Below are 26,379 nucleotides of genomic sequence, written 5' to 3'. Positions count from 1 at the left end.
GAAAGTGTGGGAATATGTAAAGTCTCACAGTGGATGTGGCCTCTTACCTCTACTTCTTTATCACTCAAGGACCCCACGCTGCACAAGCTCTGGTTGGAAGACTCACTATTGAGTGGCCCCTGGAAAGGGAAAAAAAAAAAAAAAAAAAAAGGAATCAAAAGAAACTAATTTAAGATGACAGCAAAACTGAGGAAGAAGCCTGTTGATTCTGATGTGTAAGTCAGATCAAAGAAATCAAGAATTAACGGTAACACCTCCAAGCCAACTTGAGAAGAATCAAACAACTATACTACGGTGCCCTCAAGTCAAAATTCCCTTGACTCAGTGTGTAGAGCATGCAACAGTGATCTTAGGGTTGTAGGTTCAAGCCCCATAGGGCTGTAGAGATTATTTAAGAATTAAATCTTGAAGGGGCGCCTGGGTGGTTCAGTTGGTTAAGCGGCTGTCTTCAGGTTGGTTATGATCTCGGGATGAAGCCCAGAGTTGGGCTCCCTTGCTCAGCACTGAGTCTGCTTCTTCCTCCCCCCTTTGCCCCTCCTCCTGTTCATTTGTTCTCTCTGTGTCAAGTAAATAGGTGAAAATCTTAAAAAAAAAAAAAAAAAAAAAAAAAAAAAAAGTTAAAAAAAGGAATAAAATCTTTAAAAAGAAAATTCTTTTAGTGACTACTATTTTCCCTCACCAACTCTATAGTCATACACAAATTTTCCCTTCTAGAGTACTTCCACATGCAGGGAACTCATTTTTTAAGGAAAATAAGCAGGGAAAATCATTCTCTTGGCCTCCTGTATCATACAGGCATCATCTGAAAGTTGATACGTTAAGAAGCATGTTAAGGGTTTCTTATGAAGAGTGGTCAGGAACCGTAATGAAGGAAATGCTTTTCTGAGTCATATTTCAAGGAGACAAGACCACTAGTTCAAAAAAAAACAAAATACAAGAGACTGACTCCTAGCCTCACAGTACAAGGCCCTCTCTGGCCCTGCTCCTCAGTGAAACTGGTAAAAATTATCTTAAAAAAACAACCATTCAAAGCTCTGGAAATGGTCCCTGAGGGGAAACAGTAAACGAAGAAAACAACCACTCAATAAAATCTACGAAAATTCAGACTGAAAGGTCAGAGTCTGTGGTATGGGAACCGAGACCAGTCTCACTCCTCCCCTCTCCCCTCTCCCATCTCAGCAAGGTTCCAGTTCTTGCAGTGGCCAAGAACACATGGCTCCCTCTTCCCCTAGCTCTCAGTCCAAGAGCTTTCTTCCTGCAAGGAGCAGGACTGTCTCCAGCCCGGTGCGGCTACTAAGTCCCAGACAAATACATCAAAAGCAGAGGCTCCCATGAACAAACCCCACTTGTGGAACAGAGGCTATACCTCAGGTGTGGCACACTGAGAAGAGCAGCAGGGCCCGAACAGCTATTCTGCCCAGCTCATGAGATGGTGGTATTTCCACCCCAGAGAAGCAAGCTGCTGCATGCACCCCACTCGCACCCTCTTCCCATCCCTCACCCCCTCACACACTCGGCTCCCAGATCCAGAATGCCACTCAGAAAATACGGCCATTGTCCCCATCCCCGGCTCCAGAATCCTGACTCAGATAATTTTGCCTCAGGAAAAAAGGCAAGAACACATGCTACCAAATGTCTTCCCAAAAGATTTGACTTTATTCCCCAAATAAGCGTGGATAAGTTGAACTCTAAGGGTATTCTCAAGAACAGTGAAAGTTGTGGTGAAAGGCAAGTGGAGGACCTGTGGAGGTACTGACCATACAGCCGGGACCTCAAGCCAGCGAGTTTGCAGAAGAGAACCCAAGAATAAGACATTTGCGAGACGTCCTCCTGGGGTCAGAACAAATAGCAAACACTGACCTCAGAAACCCTTCCTTCCAAGGAGCCCCAATTTGATCTGATTAGTCTGCAGAGGAATTTAAAACTCAGGGTACTGTTGAAAACAATATAGCAATCCGGGCAATTAGTGGAATCTAACAGCTGGGCTGGTCAGGGAAAGAAAGCCTTACTAGTACCAGACATCTCGGGGTGACTACCGACTTTAAGTTGGGTCTCCCTAAAGCCACCACCAGACGGTTGATGCTGGAGGGATGGGAAGAAAGAAAAGAATGCTAAAATAATCCAGTCACTAAGCATATAAACAGGCAAATAGCAGTAACAAGTCCAAGACTGCTAAGAAAAATCAGTACCCAGAGTTGGTACAATATATCATCCAAAATGACCAGTTTCCAACAAAAAATCACGAGGTGTGCAAAGAAATAGAAATATATGACCCACATAACCGGGAAAAGAAAAAAATCAGGCAAAAGAAACTGCCCGTGAGAGGTGCCAGATGTTAATGGAGTCTAACAGAAAAATATTTCAAAACAGCCATTATAAATATGTTCACAGAGCCAAAGGAAACCATAATTAAAGTAGTAAAGAAAGGTGTGAAAGACAATGTTGCATCAAACAGGGAATATCAACAGAAACACAGAAATTATATATAATTTTTTAAAAAGGAATTCTGGAGTTGAAAAACCACAATAACTGAAATAAAAAACGGGGGGTGCCTGGGTGGCGCAACCAGTTGGGCACCGGACTCTTGATTCTGGCTCAGGTTGTGATCTCAGGGTCCTGAGATCAAGCCCCATACTGGGTTCTGTGCGCAGCACGGAGTCTACTTGGGATTCTCTCTCCCTTTCCCTCTACCCCTTCTGCTCCTCATGGGCGCATGCAAGTGCTTGCTCGCTCGCTCGCTCTCTCAAATAAATAATTGTATTTTTTTTAAATGCACGAGTGAGGCTCAAGAGTAGAAATGAGGTGTCAGAAGAAATAATTAGCAAATCTGAAGACAGATCAATAGAAATTATGCAAGCTGAAAAAGAGAGAGAAAATTGAAGAAAAAACTAACAGCTTCAGAGAAATGCACATAACTGGGGTACCAGAGAGAGAGGAGAGTAGAAAAAGGAGCAGAAAAAAAATTCAAAGAAATAATGGCTGAAAACTTCTCAAATTTATTGAAAAGCATTAACTTACTCAATCCAGACAGCTTAATGAATTTCAAGCAGGATAAACAAAAAGAGACCCACAGACAGACACATCACAGAAAAACTGCTCAAAGGCAAAGACAGGAGGAAATCTTGAAAGTAGAAATATAATGCATCATTCACAAGGGAATCCCAGTAAGATTAACAGTTGACTTCTGAGCAAAAACAATTTAAAAATGGGCAAAAGACCTGAACAGACAGTTCTCTGAAAACTATATACAAATGGTCAATAACCACATGAAAAGTTCAACATCATGTGCTAATGGGGAAATACAAATCAGAACCAAAAAGACAGACACATCACTCACACCTACGAGGATGGCTGTATCAACGAAGACAGTAAGAAAGTGCTAGCAGGGGCGCCTGGGTGGCTCAGTGGGTTAAAGCCTCTGCCTTCTGCTCAGGTCATAATCCCATGGTCCTGGGATCAAGCCCCACAGCGGGCTCTCTGCTCCCTCCTCTCTCTGCCTGCCTCTCTGCCTACTTGTGATCTCTGTCTGTCAAATAAATAAATAAATAAAACTTAAAATAAAAAAAAAGTGCTAGCAGTGTGCACTAAGAAATGTACAGATTTGCTGAATCATTACCTTATACACCTGAAACTAATATAACAGTGTGCTAATTATACTTGATTTTTAAAAAAGTGCTGGCAAGAATGTGTAGAAACTGGAACCTCATCTATTGCTGGTGGGAACATAAAATGGTGCAGCTGCTTTCAAAAACAAGCAGTTCCTCAAACAGTTAAACACAGTAACTGTGTGACCCAGAATGCTAATCCTTGGTATACAATGAAGAGAAATGAATACATACAAAAACTTGGACATGAATGTATAGCAGCATTATTCACAAAAGCCAAAATGGTAGAAACAACCCAAATAACCAAATGATAAATGGATAAACAAAATGTGGTAGATTCATACAATGGAATGTTATTTGGCCATAAAAAATCAAGCACTGATACATGCTGCAGTATAGATGAGCCATGAAAACATTTGCTAAGTAAAAAAAGTCACAACAGAGCACATATCTAATGATTTCATTCTTATGAAAATCTAGACTAAAGAAAGCGAAGTCAGAAAGAAAATTAATGATTGCTTAGGGTCTGGTATGAGGAGAGGGGAATGTGGGTGACAGCAAAGAATATGAGGTTTGGGGGGCACCTCAGTGGCTCAGTGGGCTGAGCCTCTGCCTTCGGCTCGGGTCATGATCTCAGGGTCCTGGGATCGAGCCCCACATCAGGCTCCCTGCTCAGCGGGAAGCCTGCTTCTCCCTCTCTCATTCCCTAGCTTGTGTTCCCTCTCTCGCTGTCTCTCTCTCTCTCCGTCAAATAAATAAATAAGAATCTTTAAAAAAAAAAAAAAAATGGGGGCACCTGGGTGGCTCAGTGGGTTAAGCCGCTGCCTTCGGCTCAGGTCATGATCTCAGGGTCCTGGGATCGAGTCCCGCATCGGGCTCTCTGCTCAGCGGGGGTTCTGCTTCCCTTCCTCTCTCTCTGCCTACTTCTCTGCCTACTTGTAATCTCTGTCTGTCAAATAAATAAATAAATAAATAAAATCTTTAAAAAAAAAAGGGGTGGTTTTTTTTTTTGAGATGATAAAAATGTTATAAAACTGTGCTGATAGTTGCATGTATCCATGAATATACTCAAAAAACAATGGTCACTGATATGCAGAATTTGAGAAACAGGGCAGAGGAACACAGGGGAAGAGAAGGAAAAAAAATCAAACAAGACAAAAGCAGAGAGAGAGACAAACCATAAGAGACTCTTAATCTCAGAAAATAAACTGAGGGTTGCTGGAGGGGAAGGGGGTGAGAGGGATGCGGTGGCTGGGTGATGGACACGGGGTAGGGTATGTGCTATAGTGGGTGCTGTGAATTGTGTAAAACTGATGAATCACAGAACTGTACCCCTGAAACAAATAACACATTCTATGCTAATAAAAAAAATTAACTGCACATTTTTTTAAAAGGGATAAATGGCACAGTCAACGAATTATATCTCAATAAAGCTGTTAAAAAACAACAGTTACTAGGTTTAGTTCAGAAACAATTTGCATTCCTACTAGGGTATATTAAGTATTCCTTTCACCATATTCTTAAAGCACTACTTTTAAAGTATAATTAACACACAGTAACGGCTTCATAGTGAGATACTTGTGAAGCTGCAAAGAAAAATAATAAAGTGTGGGGCTCCTGGGGGGGTCAGTTGGTTAAGCATCTGCCTTCTACTCAGGTCATGATCTCAAGGTCCTGGGATCAAGCCCCACATCTGGCTCCCTCTTCTCCCTCTCCCTCTGCCATTCCCCCTGCTTGGGCTCTGTCAAATAAAATCTTTAAAAAAGAAATTAAAATAATAAAGTGAAAGTAGGGAGAAGAAATCAAATGAAATCATGTATTCCCACTGGTAAAACTCAACAAAAGTATCAATCCTATAATGATAAAGAGTTCTACGATGTTTTGAAAGAGAAGAATGTTTTTACATAAGAATTCTACAATAGTTCAAGTTGAAATTTCTATGCCCAAATTTTTAAAATATTCTGTTCATGAATTACCTTTACTATAACCATTATAAAGCATTTTTCCCCTTGGAAAGTAATAAGACCATGTACTATATTTTAACTATACAGACAAGAGAGAACTAAAGAACTTAGTGTTTTACTTGCAATTACTGATCATGAAAAACTGTGGAGTGTACATAACAGTGCTGGACACTGAAGTACCTGAAAATGTCATGCAAGAGGCCCAGGGATTCTTAGGGTTCCTTGGGTATGTTTGTCTAACAGAAAGAAAAAAGGATTAAGAATTACTGAGTCTTCGGAGCTCCTGGGGGGCTCAGTGGGTTAGGCCTCTGCCTCTGGCTCAGGTCATGATCTCAGGATCCTGGGATTGAGCCCCTCATCGGGCTCTCTGCTCAGCAGAGAGCCTGCTTCCTCCTCTCTCTGCCTGCCTCTCTGCCTACTTGTGATCTCTCTGTCAAATAAATAAATAAAATCATAAAAAAAAAAAAATTACTGAGTCCTCCCTTTTACTGTCCCTTTCTGAAGCATGGCATCCCAAATTATCATAAAATCATTAGATTAAATTTAATTAGCAGGGATAAATGACAAATATTCCCTGTTATCTAAAACAGCTTACTGTCTAGTAAGAAAGAAAGCTAACCAAAAGTTTTTAGGCAAACTGAACAGTTATCTTTCAAAAATGTCACTCTCACTAAAAAACAAACAAAAATGGCAGGGGAAACTCGACTAAGTTAAAAGAAGATAAAGGTATGACTAAATTAAACGAATGAACTTTGATGAGACCCTGAGTATCAAAACAAGGCGAAACCAAACAGCTATAAAGGACATTAGTAGGACAAAGGCAGAAACTGAATACGGACTGGATATTAGATAATCAAATGCTTTTACAAACTGGTCTATTATTATCAGTTCCTCAACTGTTAATTTTCCCATTTGATGCATCTCTGTAATAAGGTGCTTTGTAAGTTTTGTGTGAGTTCATGCTCAGCTTTGGGAGAGTCTTCCACATTTCAGGGGTTACAGAGCAGTCCCAAAGGCAGTTTAATGTCTGCCTCTGCAAGTGTCCTATAACATTCATCAGTTCCAAACACATTAATACATTAGTTGCCTTGCCCAAGATTTCCACACAAGGCTGAAGTTTTCCATTTCTTGCAGGTGGCTTTTAGATTTTTTTCTTTCTTTCTTTTTAATGTAATCTCTACGCCAAACATGGGACTCGACTTCATGACCCTGAGATCAAGAGCCACATGTTCTACCAAGTGAGCCAGCCACGGACCCCATTTTCCTGCAGGTAGCTTTAAACAGACACAACCCAAATATAAGTGGCTCACTTCTGTCTTATGTCCTGAACCAGTGGGCAGTTTCACCAGTCCTCAGTTCACAGGCAAAGCTTGCCTCTTCCCAATTCCCAGCTTTATACAGACCCAGTTCAGGCCTTTGGCCTCAATTATTGTCCCCATGGGTAAATTAAACCCCAAGGCAAAAAAGCTTATGGACCATCAAGTTTAACTCCCATTCATCCCTGTAACAAGGTCATATATTTGAAGCTATAATAAGTGGGACTCAATTTTTCTGATTTTTCTTATACTGCTGACATTCAGGAATTATACCATTTTTAGGTATTTCATTAAATCAGTTGCTTTACTGACTTATTATTCTTTCTAATAATCTTTTAGCTTGTTCCTTTTGATTTAGTTCTCTAGATACAAAATCAAAGCATTTGTAAACAAGTTTGTATCTTCTTTCCACAAATGATACCTTATTTGTTTTACATTTTACTGCACTAAATAAAACAACAGACACAGCATAAAGAATATTGTTTTGTTCTTTTTCAAGGTAACTCTGCTAGTGCTTTACGCCAATAAAAGCTGTATCAAGACCTCAGATACACAAAACAATTCTGTAAAAGAACAAGGATGGAGGTCTCCCACTTTCTGATTTCAAAACTTATTACAAAACTGTAATAATCAAAACAAGATGGCACTGGCATAAAGACAGACATACAGACAAATGGAATAAGACTGAAAGCCCAGAAATAAACCCTTGCATCTATGGTCAAATGGGGTCCCCCCCGCCAATGTTTTCCTTCGCAGATTTTTTTTTTCAGTTTTACTGAAATGTAACTGATACACAGCTACGTGTGAGTTTAAGGTGCATAGCATAATGACTTGACATAAGATGATTTTCAACAAGGGTACCAAGACCATTAAATGGTAAAAGGACAGTTTTCTCAACAAATGGTATTAGGGAAACTGGATATCCAGTTGCAAATGAATGAAGTTGGATCCTTACCTTACACCACATACAGAAATTAACTCAAAACTGAGGACCCCCAGCAGCACAGGCAACAATGAAAAACAGACAAATTGAACTACACCCAAAATTAAAAATCTCTGTGCATCAAGGAACACGATCAACAGAGTAAAGAGGCAACCCACAGAATGGGAGAAAGTATTTGCAAATCATATATCCTGTGATAAGGGGTTAATATCCAGAATATATTATACAAAGAATTCCTATAAATCAGTAAGAACACAGCAAACAATCTGATTAAAAACTGGGCAGGGGCACCTGCTAGCTCAGCTGGCAGAGCTTGCTATTCTTGATCCTAGGGTCATGAGTTCCAGCCCCGTGTTGGGGATAGAATTTACCTAAAAATAAAAAAAAAATTTTTTTAATTAAAAAAAAAAAAAAAAAAAAAAAGGACAAAGAACTCAAATAGACACTTCTCCAAAGATACACAAAAGGGCAACAAGCACATGAGGAGATGCAACATCACTAGTCATTAAGGAAATACAAATCAAAATTACAATGAGATACCATACCACCTTGCACCCATTAGGATGGTTATTATACAAAAAACCAGAAAGTAATGAGTGCTAGCAAGGATGTGGACGAATTGGAACCTTTGTGCACTGTTAGTTAGAATGTAAAATGGTAAATATTAAGATGCATTTTACCACAATTAAAACTTTTTAAAAACTGTACTGGGGCACGTGGGTGGCTCAGTTGGTTAAGTGTCTGACTCTTGGTTTTGGCCCGGCTCGTGATTTCCGGGCTGTGGGATCGAGTACAGAGCCTGCATGAGATTCTCTCTCTCTCTGCCCCTCCCCCAGCTCACGTGCATGTATTCTCATGTTCTCACTAATAAATAATCTTTTTTAAAAAACTGTATTTTTTAAATTAGAAAGTTAAGATGGTTACTGAGTTCATCCAAGTGCTTTTTTAAGAGTTATTACTTATTTGCCATTAATAATACTTAACACCCACATAGTATTTGTACAGGCTGGGTATCCTATATTAGTACATTTAATTCTCAAAACTGATAAAAACAGACCCACACAAATACGCTCAACAAATTTTTGAGAAAAGCACAAAAACAATTTGATAAACTTTTCAGCAAATTAGTGCTGGAGCAATGAGACATCCACAGACAAAAATATGAACTTCAACTTAAACCTTGTAAGTTACGGGGCGCCTGGGTGGCTCAGTATGTTAAAGCCTCTACCTTCGGCTCAAGTCATGTTCCCAGGGTTCTGGGATGGAGTCCTTGCTCAGCAGGGAGCCTGTTTCCTCCTCTCTCTCTCTCTGCCTACCTCCCTGCCTACTTGTGATCTCCTTCTGTCAAATAAATAAATAAAATCTTTAAAAAAAAACCAACCTCATAACTTATTTAAAAAATTCCCTCAAATGGAATCAAGAACTTAAATGTAGGAGCATGAAAGTGGCTTAGTCAGTTAAGCATCTGCCTTCAGCTCAGGTCAGGATCCCAGGGCCCTGGGTTTGAGTCCTGCTCAGCAGGGAGCCTGCTTCTCCCTTGTCCTCTGCCCCTCCCCCACTTATGTGCGGGTGCGCTAGGGTGCCCCCCCCACTTACTCAAATAAATAAAATCTTAAAAAGAAAAAGAACTTAAATGTAAAACAAAATCATAAAATGTTTAGGGGGAAAAATGGGAGAAAACCTTCAAAATACAGGACTAGGTGAAGAGGTCTTTGACTTGCACTAAAACCTTGATCTATAAAAGGAAAAGTTAATAAATGGAGCCTACTCAAAATTAAAAACCTTTACTCAGTAAAAGACCTTGTAGGACAAAGAGAAAAATCACAGACTAAAAGAAAATATTTCCTGACCACATATCAGGCAAAGGGCTTAAAACTAGACTATATAAAAAACTCAAAACTCAATGAATTTTTAATCCAATTAGAAAACCGACAAAAGACATGAACAGCCATTTCACTGACAAACATATAAAGATAGGCTAATAAGCATGAGAAAGATGTTCAACATCATTAGCCACCAGGGAAATACAAATCCAAACCACAATTAAATTTCCTTTATACACCTATCAGAATACTAAAATAAAATATAGTAACAAGACTAAATGCTGCTAAGTACTTAGAAAAACTGAATCACTCATACATTGATGGTGAGAATGGAAAAAAGGTACAGCCAACTGGAAAATAGTTTGGCAGTTTCTTTTAAAGCTAAAAATGTACTGAGCACATACTATATCCCAGGAACTGTATACTACTGGACACTTGTTCCAGAGAAATAATGTTCATGTAAAAGACTGTACACAAAATGTTCACAATGATTTTATTCATAACAGCCAAAACCTCAAAATCTGTCAAGAACTTATCAAACTCAACACCCCAAAAATAAATAATCCAGTTAAGAAATGGGCAGAAGGGGAGAAGATATTTGCAAATGACATATCCGATAAAGGGTTAGTAACCAAAATCTATAAAGAACTTACAAAATCCTAACAGCCAAAACCTGCAAAGAAAACAAAGGTCCTTCAATGGTTAAATGGTTAAACAAACTGTGGTACAGGCACACCATGGAATACTACACAGCAATACAAAGGAATGAACTATTTATACACACAACTTGGATGGACTTCAAGGAAACTATGCCAAGTAAAAAAAGCCCAATCCCTCTGGGGCACCTGGGTGGCTTAGCTGGTTAAGCATCTACCATCTGCTCAGGACATGGTCCCAGGGTTCTGACATCCAGCCCTGTACTGGGCTCCCTGCTCAGCGGGGGAGTGTGCTTCTCCCTCTTCCTCCCCCTACTCGTGCTCCCTCTCTCAAATAAATAAGTAAAATCTTTAAAAAAAATCTCCAGGGATACCTGGGTGGCTCAGTGGGTTAAAAGCCTCTGCCTTCAGCTCAGGTCATGGTCTCAGGATCCTGGGAACAAGCCCTGCATCCGGCTCTCTGCTCAGCGGGGAGCCTGCTTCCTCCTCTCTCTGCCTGCCTCTCTGCCTACTTGTGATCTCTGTCAAATAAATAAAGTCTTAAAAAAAAAAGATGAACTTGTCTGGCATTTTTAGGATAAACTACCTGAAATATACAAAAAAAAAAAAAAAAAAAAGAATTATCTCCTAGCCACGTGCTAGTATTCTTATTTGAATTTAAACATCTATATATTCATAAATGAGATTAGGCTATACTTTTAATTCCTCGTATTTGTTACATTTTGTTACTGGAGTTCATTATTTCTATGTTATTATTTAACATGAAAACTAACTATTCTTTGAAAGATTAGAATAGAAAACCAGTAACTAGGGAGTGGATTTTTGCCCTACTTCAAAGAATAGAATAGGGAGGAAAAGATTATTTTATAATTTTGATTCTTCCTTGGTTAGAGGAATCTATCCTGACTTTTACATCTTATTTTGTCAACATGAATTCCTACTTTGAGTGAAATTATTTACTCTGCTGAGACTTTCATATTAAGAGGAATGTAACACATCCATTTCCAGTTTTTTCACTTTGAAGGTCCTTACTTCGTACATATCTTTCGTTATATCCAATTTACTCCCTCAATGTTTCCTGTTGTTTCCCAATTTTCCAAATCTGGATTAATTCCTAGTGTTCTGTTTTGGAGTATATTTATTTCTTCTTGTATTTTTAAATTTTTCTGAAACCTTAAATTCTAATGGTAAATTCATACTCTTATATGTTAAGTAGTACATCTTTGTCCATGTTAGGTAAGTTTAATAACTACACTGTATTTTTCACTTATTTTCTAAGTAAGATAGTCTGTTACTTGAGATTTTATATACAATAGCTGTTTAGAAGAACACTTACTAACATCCAGTCAGTGGGGAGGGGAAACTGTCCATTCAAAGAGTCATCTCAAGCTCAAAGAGAAGCTTTTTTTTTTTTTTAAACAATGTATGGTAATAAGCGAAATAGTGAAAGCCCCATTTTCTATGCCACAATTTGCTGTCTCTTGCTATTAGTCATTTTTTCATAATTAAAAAACAGACAAGTCAATTTTCTTGTTTTAAAAAAAGTATAGTTTCCGAAAACAAAATAAAACACATTTCTAATAACTTAAAATGTACTTTTGGGGGGGTTTTAAAAAGTACTTCAATTACAAGCCTAAAAAAACAAAAAACAAAACAAAACAAAACTTTGTTTTTAAGTTATAAAACCGTGAAAATTGAGGTTAAGATACAAATGTTGACAATCAGCTTTTAAGTCATGAGTAAAGCCCATAAAAACTAAGAAAAACTTGTAGAAGTGGGACCAAAGGTTAATCTCTTCCCTCCAGTAAAAGTTTAAAATGTCAACATTTGTTGAGTTTTTAAAGGTTTCATTTCCTTCTTGGACTAAATTGGCATCTTAAAAGGAATTAGGAATTGAGAACAGCAGACAAAAGTTAAACTTGAGGAACACAGCTGATGACAGGGTCAAACTGCCTGAGGTGGTGAAGAAACTCCATTAAAGGCTATATACCTAATGGAAATTAAAACTAAGGGTAACCAAAGGGGAACCTTCTTGCACTGTTAGTGGGAATGCAAAATGGTGCAGCCACTCTGGAAAACAGTATGGAGGTTCCTCAGAAAGTCAGAAATAGAGCTACCCTATCACCTAGCAGTTGCACTACTAGGTATTTACCCAAAGGATACAAAAATACAGATTCAAAGGGATATATGCACCCCAATGTTTATAACAGCATTATCAACAACTGCCAAACTATGGGAAGAACCCAAGTGTCCACCAACTGATGAATGGATAAAGATGATGTGGTGTGTGTATACACACGTACACATGTACACACACACACACACACACACGAATACTACTTAGCCCTCAAAAAAACCCAAAATCTTGCTATTTGCAACTATGTAGATGGAACCAGAGTGTATTATGTATTATCCTAAGTGAAGTAAATCAGAGAAAGACAAATACCCTATGATTTCACTCATGTGGAATTTAAGAAACAAAACAGATGAACACAGGAGAAGGGAAAGAAAAATAGTAACAGAGAGGGAGGCAACCATGAGACCTGAGCAGAAGAAAACGGGAGAAGCAGATTCCCCACTGAGAAGGGAGCCAGATGTGGGGCTCAATCCCAGGACCCCAGGATCATGACCTGAGCTGAAGGCAGATGCTTAACTGACTGAGCCACCTGGGGGTCCCCCAAGAGACTCTCTTTTTAAATTAACATAAAATGTATTATTTGCCCCAGGGGTACAGGTCTGTGAAACTTCAGGCTTACACATTTCAAAGCACTCACCATAGCACACATCCTCCCCAATGTCCATAATCCAGCCACCCTATCCCTACCCCTCCACCCCCCAGCAACCCTCAGTTTGTTTCATGAGATTAAGAGTCTCTTATGGTTTGTCTCCCACCTGATCCCATCTTGTTTCATTTTTTTCCCCTCCCTATCCCCTACAACCCTCAGCCCTGCCTCTCAAATTCCTTATCTCAGAGAGATCATATGATAATTGTCTTTCTCTGATTGACTTATTTCACTCAGCATAATACCCTCTAGTTCCATCCACATCGTCGCAAATGGCAAGATTTGGGGTTTTTGATAGCTGCATAGTATTCCCCCCTGTATACATACACATACACATACATATATACATGTTCACCGCTCCCCTCGATTTCTCTGCCCTCTGCATCTCCCATCTCTCTCCACAGCTCTCACTAACTCCCTTTCCACACATTGCCCTCTCCTCCCTCACCCAGAACCTCTCGCTTCTTCCTCTCCCCACCCCCTCCCTGCCTTCCCTCCCTTGCCCAAGCAACAGGTTTCACCCCTACTCCATTCCATGTCCCCTGAGCAGCCCATGGTCTGCTCTGTGGCCCCCAAGGGAGGGATAAAGTAGTACGACTCATTTGCTCCATCACTTGTTAGCAGCTTCCTATATATATATGATGTATATATATTTATATATATATCACATCTTTATCCACTCATCTGTTGATGGACATCTAGGTTCTTTCCATAGTTTCCACACTGCTGCAATAAACATTCGGGTGCATGTGCCCCTCTGGATCACTACATTTGTTATCTTTAGGGTCAATACCCAGTAGTGAGATTGCTGGGTCGTAGGGCAGCTCTATTTTCAACTTTTTGAGGAACCTCCATACTGTTTTCCAGAGTGGCTGTACCAGCTTGCATTCCCACCAGCAGTGTAGGAGGGTTCCTCTTTCTCCATATCCCTGCCAACATCTGTTGTTTCCTGACATGCTAATTTTAGCCATTCTGACTGGTGTGAGGTGGTATCTCAATGTGGTTTTGATTTATATTTCCCTAATACCAGTGATGTTGAGCACTTTTTCATATGTCTGTTGGCCATTTGGATGTCTTCTTTGCAGAAATGTCTGTTCACGTCTTCTGCCCATTTCTTTGACTGGATTACTTGCTCTTTGGGTGTTGAGTCTGATAAGTTCTTTATAGATTTTGGATACTGGCCCTTTATCAGATATGTCATTTGTGAATATCTTCTCTTATTCTGTCGGCTGTCTTTTGGTTTTGTCAACTGTTTCCTTTTTTGTACAAAAGCTTTTGATCTTGAAGTCCCAATAGTTCATTTTTGCCCTTGCTTCCCTTACCTTTGGCAATGTTTCTAGGAAGCAGTTGCTGCGGCTGAGGTCGAAGAGGTTGCTGCCTATGTTCTCTTCTAGGATTTTGATGGATTCCTGTCTCACATTAAGGTCTTTCATCCATTTTGAGTATATTTTTGTGTGTGGTGTTAAGGAAATGGTCCAGTTTCATTTTTCTGAATGTGGCTGTCCAATTTTCCTGACACCATTTGTTGAAGAGACTGTCTTTTTTTCATTAGACATTCTTTCTTGCTCCCAACAAGAGACTCTTAACCACAGAGAACAAGCAGAGGGTGAATGGAGGATGATGGGGGTGGGGTGGGGGATGCGCTAAATGGGTGATGGGTATTAAGGAGTTTACTTGTTTGAATGAGCACTGGGTATTAGATATAAGTGACAAACTGCTAAATTCTACTCCTGAAACCAATACCACACTATACTTCAACTAACTTGAATTTAAATAGAAACTTGGAAGAAAAAATTAAAAAAAAATTAAAACTAAGGGTCTCCATACTTTTTTTTTTTTTTAGTCATTAGTAACACCACCTTTTCACACCATAGAAGGCAGCAATGAGAAGAGTCAGACTCCCAGAGACCTTGGTCACTGGCTAGTTGGTCAGTGTTCCCAGCAGTTAAATGGATGGAAAGTATACTAAATTCTTACCTGATCTGTATAAACAGAAGAGTCTAAGTCAAGTGAACAAGAGCATAACTTCAATCATTAAAAAACACAGAGCCAGGGGCCCTCAATCAATCCCAAAGTTTGTGTCACTTTATAGACCCAGAATCAGTGAATGAAGGGGTCTCCTTGAGGAAGGATCCTATTATACCACCAAAAATTTACATCATTAATCTTTCTCCCTGCAAGCTTTCCCCAAAAGGACTACCACTGCCTTTTACCAAGGTGACTCTGCATGGGGGAAAATGAAATAATCAAAGACTCCTTGAGGATTACTAGACACTGGCTCTCGCTCTGAATAGGCACTAATTCCAGAAGACCCAAATCATCACTGTGGTCCACCAGTTGGAAAAGGGGCTTACAGATGTCAGCCGGTCAGTGGAATCTTAGCTCAGGTCCACCTAACAGTGGGTCATGAACATTGATGTGGTTATCTCCCCAGTTTTAGAATGCTTAATCAGAATAAACATACTCAGCAACTGAAAGAACCCCATTACTTCCAGAACATTCCCACTTTAGCAGGGAGCACTGTACCCTTTTAACTTACAAAATCATCTTCAGCAACACTCTCAAGAAAATTATTTTTAAAGAACAAAATCAATTTATTTAAAAACTGGCGGCATCATTTCAATCTATTCCAATACAACTTTTATAACTATAAGCCAAAGTAACTGAGGTAGTTTTTTTTACTGTAATAATCAGTCTTGATTCTAAGTGAAGCTATCTAATCTAGAAAACCAGAAAAACTGCTCAATTGAATCAACTGCCTTAACTCTAATAATAACTGTAGCAAACATACTTGAGTGGCATAAGTATAATGAAGTTCATTTTTTACTTCCATTCAATTATGACCAAAGCAGGGTGATTCTATTGTGTATCTGAAACTAATATAATGTTGTATGTCAATTACACCTCATAAAACATCTTCATTAAGTGTATACTTACGATGAGCACTGAGTAATATATAGAACTAATGAATCACTAACTGTACACCTGAAATTAATAGAACACTGTACATTAACTATATTGTGGAATTAGAAACTTAATTAAAAAAAAAAAAAAAACACCTCCCAAACAAAAAATCAGATTAACTGACATCTATAGTGAATATACCTGGTCCAAACAACAACAGTAGCCTTTAACCAAAAATAAATAAATAAATAAATAAAGTTATTTTAAATAATTGTGTTTTATTTTATTTTATTTTATTTTTAAAAGATCTTATTTATTTATTTGTTAGAGAGAGAGGGAGCGAGAGCGAGCACAGGCAAACAGAGTGGCAGGCAGAGTCAGAGGGAGAAGCAGGCTCCCTGTGGAGCAAGGAGCCCAATGTGGGACTCGATCCCAGGACGCTGGGATCATGACCTGAGCCGAAGGCAGCGGCTTAACCAACTGAGCCACCCAGGCATCCCAATAATTGTGTTGTAGTAAGGAAACAAAAATATTACAATACAGTGTCAAGAATTATTAATTAGGGGGCGCCTGGGTGGCTCAGTGGGTTAAGCCGCTGCCTTCGGCTCAGGTCATGATCTCGGGGTCCTGGGATCGAGTCCCGCATCGGGCTCTCTGCTCAGCAGAGGGCCTGCTTCTCTCTCTCTCTCTCTGCCTGCCTCTCTGTCTACTTGTGATCTCCCTCTGTCAAATAAATAAATAAAATCTTAAAAAAAAAAAATTATTAATTAGTTAATATTAATGATTTTAGTAATATTTTAGTCCTGCCAAATCCTAACCATATAATTTAATAATATCCATTTCCAGAAAACTAGGAAGCTCAACAATAAGAAAAACAAGAACTCCTTTAATTATCTGAGCAGAAACCTGGAAACCTGCTTATAAAAGTCTACATAATTCACTCCAGATCTGATGCATATAACAAAAAGAAAAAAAAAACATAACAACATGTTAGCAAGAATATGGAGAAAGTTCATCTCTCATGCACTGCTGGTGGGATAGAAAATGTTGCAGCCACACTGGCAAAGTCTGGCAGCTCCTAAACTGGTTAAACTAATGACTGAAAAGAAAGATTCTTAGGTTTTTACATGCTTCAGTCTTTAACAGAGTACCTCTTCACCAAAAGATCCAGCAATTCCACCCCTAGGAATATAGCCAAGAGAAATAAAAACATATGTGCACCCAGAAATACAAACATGAATATTTACAGCACCATTATTCATAATAGCCAAAAAATGGGGAAAAAAAAAAAAACAATCAAACTTAAGAATGGGTAAAAAAGGGGCACCTGAGTGGCTCAGCAGGTTAAGCCTCTGCCTTCGGCTCAAGTCATGATCTCAGGGTCCTGGGATCAAGACTCACCTGCTTCCCTCTCTCTCTGCTTGCCTCTCTGTCTCCTTGTGATCTCTCTGTCAAATAGATAAGATCTTTAAAAAAATAAAAATTAAAAAAAAAAAGGAATGGGTAAAAAAAATATACGGCAATCCACACCCACAGTGAAGTATTATTCGGCAATGAAAAGACAAAGTACTGATTACATGCTATAACAAAATGAATCTTGAAAACAGAAAATGATGCTAAAAGAAAGAAGCCACTCACAAAAGGCCACATACTATGTAATTCCATTTACGTGAAATGTTCAGAATATGCAAATCTATAGAGACAAAAAGTGGACTGGTTGACAAGAGCTGAGAGGAATGGGAGTTTTGAGCGTGACATTTAAGGTGTAAATGTTTCTCTTTGAGGTGATAAAATATCCCAAAATTGATCGTGGTAATGGTTGCACAATTTTGTAAATGCAATAAGCCACTGAATTGTACACTTTAATTGATGAAGTGTATGTTGCGGGAACTATATCTCAATAAAGCTGTAAAGAAAAAAAATCCAGGGTGCCTGGGTGTCTCAGTGGATTAGGTCTCTGTCTTTGGCTCAGGTTATGATCTCAGGGTCCTGGGATCAAGCCCCACATGGGGGCTCTCTGCTCAGCAGGAAGCCTGCTTCCCCCACCCTCTGCCTGTCTCTCTGCCTACCTGTGATCTCTGTCAAATAAATAAATAAAATCTTAAAAAAAAAAAAAGATCCAGTGCAATTCTGCTAGATACAAAAGTACTTAAAACCATGAGAAGAAAGCGACTATGATGGACAGAATACGTAATAACCGTGCCCTCTGGAGCTTCGCGATCATCAACTGAAAGGATTAGGTTTTCTCCCTCTAATTTTCAAATCCTTTATATCATTTCACATATTTTTTAATTTTTAAAGAGATTTATTTATTCCAGAGAGAGAGCACAGGCAAGAAGGTGCAGAGGAAGAGACTCTTCAAGCAGACTCTTCAATCTAACGACTGTGAGATCATGATCTGACCTGAGCAGAAACCATCACTAGACACTGAACCCACTGAGCTACCCAGGCACCTTTTTTTTTTACCCCCGTAGGTTCCATGCCCAGTGTGGGCATTGAACTCATGACCCTAAGATCAAGAGTCCCTGGGCACACCCCCTCATATTTCTTTAAATAAGAGACAAAACACTATCTTAACAGATGTGTTTAAAGAACATGCAGCCACACCTAAATGGTAATCTCAAAATCACCTGTTGCATGAAAAACAAGTTGAAGAACAATAACAGTATGATTCAATTTCTATAAAAATTACACACCAAAATCAGTAATGTGTTTTCTATGCATAGATATGTATGCAAGTGGATAAGTACAATATTTTAAAAATCTAGATACACCTCGAACTTCTCAGAGCAATTACAGTTCTCATTATTACAGAAGTACACATGCATTCCTTAAGTAACTAAAAATTAGGGGTGCCTGGGTGGCTCAGTGGGTTGGAGCCTCTGCCTTCGGCTCAGGTTGTGGTCCCAGGGTCCTGGGATCGAGCCCCACATCGGACTCTCTGCTTGTCAGGGAGCCTGCTTCCCCATCTCTCTCTGCCTGACTCTCTGCCTACTTGTGCTGTCAAAAAAAAAAAAAAAAAGTAACTAAAAATTAATCATTAAAAAACTAAATGCAAGGGAAAGGAGTTTGGCTTCAACATGTGTAGAAGCAACAACCATATGGACTACTATGTATTTCATTGTAAAGCTTGCAATTTAGCTTCAGCCTTTCTCCTTATGCTTAGAACTTTACACATTAAAAACTACAAGTTCAGGGGCACCTCGGTGGCTCAGTTGGTGAAGCATCTGCCTTCGGCCGAGGGTTCTGGGATCAAGTCCCACACTGGGCTCCCTGTGCAGCAGGGAGTCTGCCTTTCCCTCTCCCTCTGCCCTGCTTGTGCTCTCTCTCTCTCAAATAAATAAATAAAATCTTTAAAAAATTAAAAAATAATAACTACAAATCCAGTATTTACAGACAGAAAGGAGAAGTTCTGTAGAAAATCCTGGGGGCACATTCACAGTAAAGACAACAGAAAAGAAATGGTCTTACGAACATAAATATAAAGATCACTATATATAATCCAGATTTCAGATATCGAAGAAGTACATAATCCTGTTCAAGGATCAGTTAAGTTTAAGTTCCTGGCTTTTACTGTTTTGAAGAGATCATTAATCCGTAAGGAACACACCTATTGCCATCTCCTATAGGGAAATATAACAAATTTCTATTGCAGAGCCCAATATATTGTTATATTGATTGTGGCACAACTTTTAGCAAGTCAACTGCTCTTTTTTGAGCCTCAATTTACTCATCTGTAAAACGCCAGGCAGACCAAAAAAAAAAAAAAAAAAAAAGCCAGGCAGACAATCCTAATGCCTTCTCTGACCCTTCAAAAGCTAGAATTTAACACAGTCATTTTAAAGTTTATGCAATCCATGACTCTACTTCCTACATACACATCTTAGCTGTTTGCAGTGTCTACCTATCTGATCTGGGAAAAGGTAGTTCAGAGATTTTCCACTAAGGCATGGCAATCTCATTTGCTCACCCTCCAATTTCAATTCCAAAAATTACACTACAAACCTATCATCGAGATGGTAGGTACACTTGGTATAACCCATGTAAATACTCTTAGCTAGGGCACTGTTACTTATACCCCTAAACCACATTATTTCCTAAGGCACATGATGGCTCATGGCTCGGAGTTAAGCACAGCAAGTAAAAAATATAGACAATGACTTGGATTAAAGTGTATCAAAGCTACTTTAAAACTGGTGTCTTGGGGCATCTGGATGGCTCAGGTGGTTAAGCACCCAACTCTTGGTCTCAGCTCAGATCTCCATCTCAGGGTCATGCATTGGAGTTCCCTATTAGGCTCCACACTGAGTGTGGAGCTTACTTAAAACACAACACCAAAAAAAACTAATGTCTACGTAACAGCTGTGAGGAGTATCACAAATGATATCCCTGACATTTTTTCCTAAGCGATTTACTGTTAAAGTAAGGAAAAGATTCAAAGTTAGCACTGTAAAAATTAATCTCACTCACTTGCATTTCCTGAATGGAAAGAATGGGATGGGTCAGTAGTATGACCAATAGAAAAATTACTGAGAATAGCTGGTACCAAAGGTTTAAAATCAGACAGGTATAGGACTGAATCACTGAGCCAGTGTATTAAACTAGGCAAATCACTTAAGCTACATGATATATGAGCTCTGATCTTCTCAACCGTGATAAAAAAGATACTGCAAGGATTAAATAAAATAATACCATATACTGGGGAGGGAGGAAAACAATGCCTGAAATTAGGTGGTGCTCAATGAAGATTAGCCGCTTTCCCCCTTTCTGGGAGTACAGGAGGATATTCAAGGTCCATCTTTAACAGGAAACTTTAACCAACAAAACCATCCAGGTGTTTTTTTTTTCCCCACACTGCTATCAGTTTTGCCCAACTTAATGTTTATCCAATAGCTCTGTAAAAAGGACTCATGACTAGAAGGACAATCAAAGGTGCCCCCCTCCTTTTTAAAATCATGATAAGCCTACTTTTTTTTTTTTTAAAGATTTTTTGTTGTTGTTGACAAGAGATCACAAGTAGGCAGAGAGGCAGGCAGAGAGAGAGGAGGAAGCAGGCTCCCTGCTGAGCAGAGCGCCCAATGCAGGGCTCCATCCAGGACCCTGAGATGATGACCCAAGCCGAAGGCAGAGGCTTTAACCCACCAAGCCACCCAAGCGCCCCATGATAAGTCTACTCTTTAATCTCTGTCTTCTATTTCCCCCACCTCCTCACCCACCTCCCCTCTGATAACCATCAGTTTGTTCTCCAGTTAAGAATCTGTTTCTTGGTTTGTCTCTCTCTCTTTTTCCCCTTGGCTGATTTGTTCTGTTTCTTAAATTCCACATGAGTGAAATGATGTGGTATTTGTCTTTCTCTGACTTAACTCACTCAGCATTGTATTCTCTAACTCCACCTACACTGCTGCAAATGGCAAGATTTCATTCTTTTTTATGTCTGAATTCCATTACATCTAGACACCACATCTTCCTCATGCATTTGTCTACTGATGGACACTTGGGGCACTTCCATAGTTTGGCTATTGTAAATAATGTTGCAATAAACACAGGGGTGCATGTATCCCTCTGAATTACTGTTTTTGTATTTTTCAGATAAATAACCAGCGGTGCGATTCCTGGATCACCAGGTAGTTCTATTTTTAATTTTTTGATGAACCTCCATACTCTTTTCCACAATGGCTACACCAATTTGCTTTCCCACCAACAGTTCAAGAGACCAAGCCAACCGGTTTCATCACCCTTTAGACTGTCAAGCCTATATTACAGTAAAATGGTTTGTCCCACAAAAAGGTCAGATTATTCAACAAGTTGCAATGTATCAGATAAAACCAAAAGGTAAAGAGTTTGAACCATTTACCTAAATTAAAAATGCAGGGTACCTGGCTGGCTCAGTTGGTAGAGCATATGATTCTTTATCTCGGGGTCATGAGTTCAAGCCCCACTTTGGATGCAGAGTTTAATTTAGAAATGCTAAACCAAGGACGCCTGGGTGGCTCAGTGGGTTAAGCCTCTGCCTTCTGCTCAGGTCATGATCCCAGGGTCCTGGGATCAAGTCCAGCATCAGGCTCCTTGCTCAGCAGGGAGCCCGCTTCTCTTCTCTTGGCCTCTGCCTGCTTGTGCGCATTCTCTCTCTCTCTCTGACAAATAAATAAATAAATAAAATCATAAAAAAAAAAAAAAAAGAAATGCTAAACCAGAGGCGCCTGGGTGGCTCAGTGGGTTAAGCCTTCGGCTCAGGTCATGATCCTGGGGTCCTGGGATAGAGCCCCGCATCGGGCTCTCTGCTCAGTGGGAAGCCTGCTTCCCCGGCTCTGTCTGTCCCTCGGCCTACTTGTGATCTCTCTGTGTCAAATAAATAAAAATAAAATTTTAAAAAAGAAAAGAAAAGAAATGCTAACCCAGGGGCCCTGGCTGGCTCAGTGAGTGGGGCATGTGACTCCTGATCTTGGGGTTCTGAGTTTGAGCCGCACAGAAGGTGTAAAGATCACTTAAGCAAAGGATCGTTCTATAATCCTTTGTACTTCAAAGCCCTCATCAATGAAATAAGAATACAAGGTAACTTCTATTACAAGGAATTTTAGCGCTTCAGCAGCACATATGCTAAAATTGGAACGATACAGAGAAGACTGGCACGGCCCCACATAAAGATGACACACAAATTCATGAAGTGTTCCATATTTTTAAAAACTGAGGGTTGCTAGAGGGGAGGAGGGTAGAGAGATGAGGTAACTGGGTGATGGACATCAGGGAGGGTATGTGTTGTAAAGAGCCCTGGCTATCACATAAGACTGATGAATCACAGACTGTACCCCTGAAACAAATAAATAATACAGTATATGGTAATTAACTGAATTTAAATTGGAAAAATTTTTAAATAAATTCAAGTGGGGGAAAAACACAAGGAATTTTAACAAATATTCTCACTCTTCTGTTCTTGGGGAATGTTTTTATATTTGTATTACTTGATGCTACTATGAATGGGTATTGCTTTTCAAATTTCAACTGCCAACTGTGCATTACTAGTATACAGAAATACAATGGACTTTCATATATTGATCTTCTAGCCTAGCTAATCTTAAACTCTGGTAGCTTTTTTAATCAAAATTTGTGGGATGCAGCTAAAACAGTGTTTTAAAAGAAGTAGAAATTCCTACATGTGCAATCATGTCATTTATAAGACAACAAAAAAATAAACATAGGTTTACTTTTCCTTCCCAATCTGTGAGCTTTTCCTTTTATCTGCCTTAATACTTCAGTTTGGATCTTCAGAACAGTTTAAACAGCAGTTGTGAAATAAATACTCTTGACTTGTTCTGGACATTAGACTGAAAGCATCCAATCTTTACCATTAAGCAAGAGGTTCACCCTAGGTTCTTCACAGATGCCTTTTATCAGATTAAGGAAGTTCCCTTCTATTCCTAGTTAGCTGACAGCTTTTATCACAAATCAGTAAACTCTGTTTAAATGCTTTTCACGGCAGCACCTGGTGGCTCAGTGGGTTAAGCCTCTGCCTTTAGCTCAGGTCATGGTCTCAGAGTTTTAGAATTGAGCCCTGCATCGGGCTCTCTGCTCAGCAGGGAGCCTGTACCACCACCCACCCACCCACACTGCCTGCCTCTCTGCCTACTTGTGATCTCTCTCTGTCAAATACATAAATTAAATCTTAAAAAAATAATAATAATAAATGCTTTTCATGGATCTGTTACAAGGTCATTTGGCTTTTCTGCTTTATTTTATTAATATGGTGAATTACTCTGCCTTTAACGTTAAATCAACCTTTGCAATTGGGATTAAACAAATTAGTCATGATGTATTATCCTTTATACATGTGTGTGTATGTATGCGTGTGTCTGCAGATTCAATTTGCTAATACTTTTTAGTGAATTTGAGTATATATTCATGAGGGATATTGAGCTATACTTTTATTTTTTCCTAGTGTCTTTTTTTAAAAAATATTATTTATTTATTTGACAGAGAGATAGAGAGATCACAAGTAGGCAGAGAGGCAGGCGGGGGAGGGGGGCGTAGGCTTCCCACTGAGAAAGAGAACCCAATGTGGGACTCAATCCCAGGACCCTGAAACCATGACCTGAGCTCAACGCAGAAGCTTAACCCACTGAGCCACCCAGGCGCCCTCCTCATGTCTTTTTTTGCCTGGTTTGGTATCAAGATAATGCTGTCCTCATAAACTTTCTGTAATTTGTGAAAATGTTTTTACTATTTCTTCCTTAAACGTTTGACAGAATTTGGGCGCCTGGGTGGCTCAGTGGGTTAAGCCGCTGCCTTCAGCTCAGGTCATGATCTCAGGGTCCTGGGATCGAGTCCCGCATCGGGCTCTCTGCTCAGCGGGGAGCCTGCTTCCTCCACTCTCTCTCTGCCTGCCTCTCTGCCTACTTGTGATCTCTCTCTGTCGAATAAATAAAAATAAAATCTTAAAAAAAAAAAAAAAGTTTGACAGAATTTACTAATAAAGCCATGCGAGTCTGGACTTTAATTTGTGGAAAGGTTTTGTTTGTTTGTTTAAACATTTTATCTATTTATTTGAGAGAGAGAGAGAGACAGTAAGAGAGGGAACACAAGCAGCTGAAGTAGGAGAGGGAGAAGCAAGCATTCTGCTGAGCAGGGAGCCTGATGTGGGGCTGGAGCCCGATGTGGGGCTCGATCTCAGGACACCAGCATCATAACCTGAGCTGAAGGCAGATGCTCAACGACTGAGCCACCCAGGCACCCCTGTGGAAAGGTTTTTAATTACAAATCCAATCTTTAAAAATAAATAGAGGGTTATTCAGATTTGCTTTCTCTTTCATTTCAGCTTTTTCTTTCCTTCTACTTAGTTTGCTCTTTTTCTAGTTTCTAAAGGCAGAATCGTGGGTCATAGATTTTAGACTTTTTTTTAAAGATTTTATTTATTTGACACAGAGAGAGGAGCCGCACATGAGAAGGGGTAGGGAGATGGCAGGCAGAGGGAGAAGCAGACTCCTCGCTGAGCGGGGAGCCCAATGTGGGCCTCAATCCCAGGACCCTGTGATCATGACCTGAGCCAAAGTAAGATGCTTAACCAACTGAGCCATGCAGATGCCCCAGAACTTTCTTTTGAAGCTTTAAGTTTCCCTCTAAAACACTGCTTTAGCTGTACCCCACAAATTTTGAATATCAAAATTTGTTTTTCAAATTTGTTTTCATTTTCATTTAGTTCAAAACATTTTCTAATTTCCCTTGTGAATTCTCCCCCCCCTTATGAATTCTTCTTTGATCTGCATTTATTTAGAAGTATGTTATTTAACTTTCAAATATTCAGCAATTTTCCAGATATCTTTTTCTTTTTGATTTATTATTTAATTCTGTTGTAAAGTACTCCTTATAAGTTAAATTCTTTAAAATTTGTTGAAACAAACAAGCAAAAATAAGGGGGATGCCTGAATGACTCAGTGGGTTAAGCCTCTGTCTTCGGCTCAGGTCATGATCTCAGGGTCCTGGGATCGAGCCCCCATGGGGCTCTCTGCTCAGTGAGGAGCCCTCCTCCCCGCCTCTCTCTGCCTGCCTTCTCTGCCTACTCGTGATCTCTGTCTGTCAAATAAATAAATAAAATCTTAAAGTAAAATGAAATAAAATTTGTTGAAACACATTTTATAGTCCAGCATATAGTCCACTTTGTTAAATGTTACTTGTGCAGTTGAAAAGAATGTGGGCATAGTAGTCTATAAATGTCAATTAGGTACAGTCCACTGATAGTGGTGTCCAGTTCTTTTATATCCTTGCTGATTGGTCTGCCTGCTTGTTCAATCAGTTACTGAAAGGGACCACTGCAATTTCCAACCACAATTATGGATTGGCCTATTGCTCCATTCAGCTATCAGTTTTTCCTTTGCTCTATCACTGGATGCACACACGTTCAGGACTGCTGGGTCTTCCCAATGAACTGATCCTTTTCTCATAATTAAAATATACCTAATTATCCCTTATAATATTTCCCTTGTTCTGAAATCTCCTTTATCTAACACATAGTCCCTCCAGCCTTCTCAGTGTTTATATAGTAACTTTTTCCATCCTTTCGATTACAAAGAGGTTAAAAATAAAGTGAGTTTCTTGTAGACAGCATACAGATGGGTCATATAACACTGACCTAACCTGACACTCCCTTCTAAATGGAGTGCTAGACCATTAACAGTTTATTTAATATCAATATATTTGGATATAAATCTGCCATATTGCTCATTTTTTCCTTATTTGTCACATCTTATTTCTTTTCTCTTTCTACCTTCCTTAACACTGATGTGTATTTTTCTTTAAATATTGAATTTTATCTCCACTGAGGGATTATAAGTTATTACTTCTTTGTTGCATTATTTTTTTTAGGGGTATTTAACTTATCACAGTCTACCTTCAAA

General features: G+C 39.3%; 1 protein-coding gene across 10 annotated transcripts in view; it reads right to left on the bottom strand.

Annotated features, from left to right (window-relative positions):
- TLK2 (tousled like kinase 2) overlaps window positions 1-26,379 on the bottom strand; it is a 114,770-nt gene that overhangs the window by 68,477 nt on the left and 19,914 nt on the right. For 8 of the 10 annotated variants that reach the window (XM_082706558.1, XM_082706560.1, XM_082706559.1 and 5 more), the window contains one exon: window positions 48-119. The exons of the other annotated variants lie outside the window; for them this stretch is intronic. In XM_082706558.1, the coding sequence (XP_082562684.1) occupies window positions 48-119 (72 nt within the window). The remainder of the gene's footprint in view (window positions 1-47; window positions 120-26,379) is intronic. 10 annotated transcript variants of the gene reach the window in all.

The sequence above is a fragment of the Mustela nivalis genome (assembly GCF_964662115.1).
Source record: "Mustela nivalis genome assembly, chromosome: 17".
Classification (NCBI taxonomy): Eukaryota; Metazoa; Chordata; class Mammalia; order Carnivora; family Mustelidae; genus Mustela; species Mustela nivalis.
The sequence above is the reverse complement of the archived record's forward strand: the minus strand, read 5'-3'. Positions and strand labels throughout refer to the sequence as shown.